The sequence below is a fragment of the Phyllobates terribilis genome, unplaced genomic scaffold, assembly GCF_046119375.1.
Source record: "Phyllobates terribilis strain yellow unplaced genomic scaffold, ASM4611937v1 Scaffold_5__5_contigs__length_657084704, whole genome shotgun sequence".
Classification (NCBI taxonomy): domain Eukaryota; kingdom Metazoa; phylum Chordata; class Amphibia; order Anura; family Dendrobatidae; genus Phyllobates; species Phyllobates terribilis.
In genome coordinates this window covers 226,589,006-226,596,674 of record NW_027362765.1, presented here as the reverse complement: position 1 = coordinate 226,596,674, position 7,669 = coordinate 226,589,006, and the positions used below count along the sequence as shown (strand labels likewise).

General features: G+C 39.4%; 1 protein-coding gene across 1 annotated transcript; it reads right to left on the bottom strand.

Annotated features, from left to right (window-relative positions):
• Nucleotides 1-825: 825 nt before the first annotated feature.
• LOC141271067 (BPI fold-containing family B member 2-like) lies at nt 826-7,103 on the bottom strand. Its single transcript, XM_073681168.1, has 6 exons — nt 6,932-7,103; nt 6,153-6,220; nt 5,982-6,027; nt 1,863-1,926; nt 1,404-1,480; nt 826-978 (listed from the first exon to the last, which is right to left on the bottom strand). Exons 1-6 carry the CDS (start codon nt 6,983-6,985, stop codon nt 937-939), a joined length of 351 nt encoding a protein of 116 aa, XP_073537269.1. The 5' UTR covers nt 6,986-7,103; the 3' UTR covers nt 826-936.
• Between the last annotated feature and the right edge of the window lie 566 nt (nt 7,104-7,669).

Below are 7,669 nucleotides of genomic sequence, written 5' to 3'. Positions count from 1 at the left end.
TGATGTGAAACTGCCATTATGCAGTGTATAACTTAAAAGCTTTCTTGTACCTTGTTTGAGAGACTGTATTTTGCCTCAGTTGAGTAAATTTGCTTTAGGTTAGAACCTGATGTGCCTAGTCCTCCTGTATGCCATCCTTGTATGGGGAGCAGTGTTTGGGGACAAGAGCCACACACAAAAGACTGACACACTGTACAGTACACATATGAAAAAAGGAAGCTAAGGGCTGCAGGGTGAGCAGCTAAGGGCCACTGGTTGACCAAAGTTTTTTTAAAGAGAACCTATCAGCATGATTTTGTAATGAAAAGTAAAAACATGGCTGTAATGGCGCTGTAATACTGATTAACCTGATACCTTTGGTGAAGAAATCTGCTTTGTGGTTCATGTGAAATTTTATGTTGATTAGATTTCAATGCACACTGGGTCTTCTCCTACCTGTTGGTGATTCCCTGGACCCTCCGCAGGCCTCAGGTCTTTGAATGACAGGTCACTGCTTTTTCAGTGACCTACTACTTTTGTTTTAAATCTCATCAGTGACCTGTCATTCACAGAACAGAGGCCGGCAGAGGGGCCGGAGATCACAGACAGGGAGGAGAAGATCCCGTGTACAGTCCAGCCTCTGTACACCAAAATCTAATTAGCAGAAAACTTCAAATGGGGATTAAAGAAGAACAACAAAGCAGATTTCTTCACCAAAGCTATCAATGTAATCAGAATTACAGCGCCATTGCAGCCATGTCTTTACTTTACATTACAAAATCGTGCTGACATGGTCTCTTTAAATTATGACTCACAAATAAGTATAAGATTATAATACAGCAAAAGTCATACAGCACAATCTTTATTAGGGTGGGACATTTTTTTACATGATATCTATTGTCACTTTCATTGATATATATGTTAAATGTTTTCTTCAGAGTCGATTATTTGTCTGGGTTACTTCACATATTGAAGATCACATGACATAACAGCGTAATCCTGTGAGACAGGAAAATAATGGAAATGGTTAATAGTGAAGAATGTAATAAAACATAATTATTCTAGAAGAAATAAACCTATGTATAATCAGTATCTGACTTGGCCATAGACTTTAGGTGCTTTCCTTGCCTTACCACATGCATTATCGTGTATGTATTCAGACAATTTGGATCTGTAATTACTACTGTCATCTAACAGCATGAATCAGACAACATTGAGCGCAGGCCCAATCTGGCATTTTACACATTTCAGTGACCAGGAGCCATTCACAGGTAGGACTAGAGCAGGACTAGTGTATTTATCCAGAAAAAATGTAGCATACCCTGTTACTTTATAGAAATGACCAGATCATTAGCTCATGCCAAACACAATCTAATAACATGGCTATAATGGGTAGATGCTTCGGAATAAACTATAATACTTACTTCCTTGACCTCCATAACTTCATGGATAAGCTGCACATTAGATAGCGATGGCAGAGCTACTCCAACACTCAGGTCCTCTGCAAAATGAAGGATATTTATTTTTAATCTTTTAATCTGCAAATTTTTTTAAAAAAATTAGAGTAAAAGGTAAACATTAAGCAGCTTACTGAAGGGGGCCGCAGTTTTGCACCTAGCAATGCTGCACAAGTTTTATAAATTATAATTACCCGCCTACTTCTTTTATCATTACTGTACATTTTAATTTCTTAAGAACATTTTTTCAGCCATACATTACATTGATTTAATCAAATAAAATTTTGAGAATGCCCTTCTAAATGTATTTTTCTGTTACAAGGAGTAGTCGATATGCCCATTTCTACTCATTAGACGGAGTGGACTTTCCATCTCGTTACTGACACCATCATGGACAGTGAGCGCTGTTGAAGAAACATTACTTACTATTAATCTGAAGAAGGTAGGCCTTCTCAAACACTGTATGCATGTATCCAGCCAGCAGGGAAGGCTATGGTAGAAGCACAAAGATATATTAGAAATAGTATAACATATTCAGGGTTGCCTATATCTTGCTCACTTTTTCATAAAGCACATTCCATAACTGGCCAAAAATGAATAAACCCACTTGAAGTGTAATTGCAGCTTCATAAAACTTTTGAAGTATTATGGTGACATGCCAAAAGTTTTGATAGCTGTGTATTTGGGTGTTCAGATCCCCAACTGTTACTACTGACATTAAGGAGAATGCTGCTCTGTTTGATTAAAGGGTATGTCCACTACTCCAACAACCCCTTCTGAATGCCTATGTTTCCCTCCAGTAAAATAATAACACTTATACTCACTTCTTGTGCCATGCCATCAGTGTCAGCACTGGTGCTCCCTTGGCTTGTGTGACATTGGCTGCAGGGCTCTCATGACTTAATCAGTGCTGGCTTCACTCTTCCCTCCTTCAGACATAATTTACATCCAGAGAAAGTGGGATGGCATCTGGGGATCTCACTTCTCCTGGGGTTGTCTGAGAAGTGGACAACCCCTTTAACTGAAAAGTGTCTCAAAGGCTATGAACTTGGAAAGCATAAACTTCGTCTACTCTACATTTCTTATGTTAACCCCTTTCTGACATTGTGCGTAATAATACGTCCCTGTGCCTTGGGCCTTATGGCCAGGTATGTATTATTACGCACAGGCAATTGTGCCCGCACAGAGGCTGTGCAGGAGTGAACACCACGGGGTGTCAGCTGATTCTGACAGCTGACAACCTGACACTCAGTGCCAGGAGCAATGCCCGCACTGCTCCCAGCACTTTAACCTCTTAAATTCTGCATGTTAGCAGAGAGACAAAAGCCGCTCTGCTCTTGGATCGGAGACCACGTGCTGTCAGGATGGAGTCCCGATCATTGCCATGGTGACCCGGCAATGGTGACATCCAGGTCACCAGAAACCAGCAACTTAGTTTGCTCATGCGCAGAGCATGGTCAAACTAACTTGTGTCTGCAGGGCTGACTGAAAAAACACTCTTGGGGATTGCCTGCCATACTCGAGTGATTCCCGCATGTTTTTTTTGGGTGTCCAACAACTGTGAAACACGCGGGGCGAGGACTGAGCATGTCACTCGAGCACTCGCGATACTTGGTACATACCCGAGTACCCGATGAAAACTCAAGTAGCGAGCACTTGCGCTCAAGACTAATAACAACTTATTCAATATGATGACCTAATGTTATCAAATTCTGTATCATACCTCTGGGTTCAAAATGTTCAATTTACCCTTTGATAAAATCTTTGCGGGGTCTAGTTTCCAAAACAGGGTCACTTGTTGGGGGTTTCCACTTTTTAGGCACAATAGGGGCTCCCCAAACGCAACATGGCGTCCGCTAATTATTCAAGCAAATTTTACATTCGAAAAGTTAAATGGAGCTCCTTCCTTTCAGAACCCTGCCGTGCACCAAAACAGTGGTTTTCCCCCACATATGGGGTATCGGAGTGCTCAGGAGAAATTGCACAACAAATTTTGGGGTCCCTTTTTTCCTGTTATCCTTGCAAAAATAAAAAAAATGTGAAAAAAAGTTAAATATTCATTGTTTTCTTCCACATTCCATAAATTCCTGTGAAGCACCTGAAGGGTTAATAATAGTGTTGGGTGAACCCTAACAGTAAAGTTCGACGTCCATACCGAACATCTACTGTTCAGTCCCTGACCCCAGACTTCCTCACTTGCATAACAGCACAGGAAACACAGCCTCTAATCCGTGGTAATTGTATTACCACGATCAGAGCGCTGTGACATCATGCTGACAGGTGTTTTTAGCCTGGGAAAAGGGTAATACCCATGGAGCGTCCCAGGCTATTAATATCAACCCCCAGCTGTATACATAGCCTTTACTGGCTATTAAAATGGGGGACCTCAAAAAAAAAATGACATGGGGTCCCCTTATTTTAACAGCTAGCAAAGGCTATGCAGACAGCTGGGGGCTGATACTAATAGCCTAGGAAGGGGCCATGAATATTGGTCCCATCCAGCGACGCCTGTGCTCGCTGTTTCCAATGGCATGAGGCGCCGGCTGCTGGTGGTAGTATCATCAGCCGGCGGCTATGACCCGTGGTAAGCTTTTTACCGTGGGTCACTGCCACAGCCCTCTAATCGTGGTAATGCAATTACTGTTGATTAGAGCCTGTGTTTCCTCCGCTCAAATGAATGGGGTCCGTGCTCGGGTTGGGGTACTGTTCTGGTACTTGAACCCGAACTTTTAAAAAACTGTTCTGTGTTTGGCTATATTACCCGAACAGTGACGGGTTCGCTCATCACTAGTTAATAAACTTCTTGAATGTGGTTTTGAGCACCTTGAAGGGTGCCGTTTTTAGAATGGTGTCACTTTTGTGTATTTTCTGTCATAAAGGCCCCTCAAAGTGGCTTGAAATGTGATGTGGTCCCTAAAAAAATGGTTTTGTAAATTTTGTTGGAAAAATGAGAAATCATTTTAACCCTTATAACTTCCTAACATAAAAAACATTTTGGTTCCAAAATTGTGACATATCTCTCTGATTTAAGACTATAAAAATTGAAAGTTTGAAAATTGCGAAATTTTCAAAATTTTCGCCATATTTCCATTTTTTTCACAATTAATCGCAAGTTATATCAAAGAAATTTTACCACAATCAGGAAGTACAATATATCACGAAAAAACAGTCTCAGAATCAGGGGGATCCGTTGAAGCGTTCCAGAGTAATTACCTCATAAAGTGACAGTGATTAGAATTATAAAAATTGGCCTGGTCATTAACGTGCAAACCACCCTCGAGGGTAAAGGGGTTAAAGGGTTTCTTGCATTTTCATTCTTCAGTAGTGCACTGTTTTTTTGCCTCCTGCGTGCCAGGGAAACGTGCTCTCCTGATGACTGACAGTTCAGACTAGCGGCATGGCTGATCCACTAGCGCAGTGTTTCCCAAACTCCAGTCCTCACGGCCCCCCACACATCATGTTTTCAGGATTTCCTTAGTATTGCCCAGGATTATTATTAAGGCATCAGAAACTTCCACAGGTTCTCTCACCTGTGCAATACTAAGGAGATCCTGAAAACACGATGCGTTGGGGTCCGTGAGGACAGGGTTTGGGAAACACTGCACTAGCGCTAACTGCTGTCTTTGATGCTGTTTGCAGAGGTATCTCTGTTTCTGCAGCATCACAGGAGTGCAGTTGCACTGAAAGTGACCAGATTCAGTGACCCTGCCAGCTTCAGCACAGTGCTTTGATGCTTTCTAGCAAAGAGCTTGTAAGCACTGCACTCCTTGCTTATTAGTCACTGATACACTGCAGAAAACTATAAAATTATTAAAAGATAAAATACAAAATTGGTTGTTTTTACAAGCGCTTCCACACTTAAGAAGATGAGACAACCACTTCGAACTATTAAGGCTTATTTAGATAAGACAATAATTGAGAACGAGCATTTGTTAGAGTGTTTGTTTGCAGATTATTGGCTTATTAAAACCAGGGACAGTTGAGCGTATGAAAAATCATACAAGTTTCATACAGAAAACTCCAGCAATTTTCATCTGTGTCCATTTTAAATGTCCATGTGACATCTAAGGGTGACCAGTATACTATCCATTTTCATAAATCTACATTAAAAAATGTATTATCACATACAGTTTCCAAGATTAAAAGTGGAAATAGATCCGTAAATATAGCACCCATAGACTTGAATGGACAAGTCTCATCCGAGGCTCAGAAGAGAATAGTGCATATTGTGATTTGTTTTCTCATGGACACTAGTCTGAACAGCATTACTGAATAACATGAGTCAATGTGCTATCTGGTCACAAATTAGATTAGATAGCACATGTCCATTCATGGGCTCATCTGCACAAGCCCTTACATTGTTCATTTGTCCACTTTATTGTCTTAGTCTCTGTTCACACTACTATCATCATACAAGTCATGAACATACACAGGGGTACAAGTCCACAAGTCCATGGAATAAGGTCAGACTTTAAACTTATATATAGCCAGTCATATACCAAAAGGTTAGTCTTTTTATTAACCAAGTAGAGCACACTGACTTACATTGCATTTTCCAAAAGAAGAAGACTTCATTACCAGATTAAGATCTCTGCAATAAGACACAGAAATGCTTATCAAAATGAATTTATAAAGCATAAATACATAAATGACTGCATTAGTGAAATAAATAACTGGAGTCATTCACACCAGAAAACAGATGACACCATATCATACCCTTGCAGTGACACCGACGTCTTGAGATTTCCTCCTTTAACATCCAACTTGGCAAGCAAATTGGCTCCCTAAAGTTTTAAAGAAGTTGAAAACATTATATTTATTAAGGCAGTGGCTTCAAGAAAAGTTAAACATATTTTATGTATGTGTGAATAATAATAATAATAATAAAAATAAAAATTATATATATGTATACAGTGTATATATATATATACATATATATATATATATATACTGTATGTCTATTTGCATACAGTGACTGAGTGATTGAACAACCTAGTGTGTGTGTGTGTGTGTGTGTGTACACACACACACACTGTAGGTTGTTCAATCACTCAAGCCTATTCAACTGGAATAGTCACTAGATAATACGCTAAGTTTTTACTATTGGAAGAATAGACCAACAAGTGCTTTTACCTCTGCCACGAGTATATTCACCTTATGAAATCAAAATGTTATCTGTGTAATGCATAGATTAGACTAGTCCTCAAAGGGAAGACAGTTTTGGGGGTAAATTCAATTAGGATTATAGGAATGAGCAGTGGTCTATCCCTTAAAGATGCTTCATCCATAGTTATCTAATGCCCCTTGGCAGCCACTAAGGCCAAGAGATACCTCCAGGGATAAGATTTTCTTCTGTCTATTACTTGAGAATGTTAAAAACTTTTTTTTGTTACTTTTCATTCTCTTTAACTCATTCCCTATTAGTCAGTAAATGTTAGTGCGAAAACCATTCAGAACACAGAACTTTCAGCTCTCCAGATCATATTCATACTCACCACATTGATGGTCATCAGATTCTCAATACGTAAATTGGGCTGGACGACAAACATCTCTATAGATGGAGAAACCTGGACTAATAACTGGTTGGACTTGAAAGTGACTATAGGTGTTTGGCTAAGTACAATATTAATCTTCACAGGAAGAGATTGTGGGTATTTCACACTGATCTAAAATAAATAATAATAATAATAATAATAATATACATTACAGATATAACATCACAATTTAAATGTACAAAAATAATTATTTTCACCTATTTTTGTATTTTTCTATACTTGCAATATATACACATATATATACACACACATATATATATATATATATAGTTTGGACACACCTCATTTAAAGATTTTTCTGTATTTTCATGACTTTGAAAATTGTACATTCACACTGAAGGCATCAAAACTATGAATTAACACATGTGGAATTATATACTTAGCAAAAAAGTGTGAAACAACTGAAAATATGTCTTATATTCTAGGTTCTTCAAAGTAGCCACCTTTTGCTTTGATGACTGCTTTGCACACTCTTGGCATTCTCTTGATGAGCTTCAAGAGGTAGTCACCGGAAATGGTCTTCCAACAATCTTGAAGGAGTTCCCAGAGATGCTTAGCACTTGTTGGCCCTTTTGCCTTCACTCTGCGGTCCAGCTCACCCCAAACCATCTCGATTGGGTTCAGGTCTTGTGACTGTGGAGGCCAGGTCATCTGGCGTAGCACCCCATCACTCTCTTT

Coding starts and splice junctions, on each gene's coding strand:
- LOC141271067 (XM_073681168.1), bottom strand. CDS start 6,985: ATGTTTGTCGTCCAGCCCAATTTACGTATTGAGAATCTGATGACCATC. Junction 6,221..6,931: donor ATCTGATGACCATCAATGTG/GTGAGTATGAAT, acceptor TTAAAACTTTAG/GGAGCCAATTTGCTTGCCAA. Junction 6,028..6,152: donor ACGTCGGTGTCACTGCAAGG/GTATGATATGGT, acceptor GTCTTATTGCAG/AGATCTTAATCTGGTAATGA.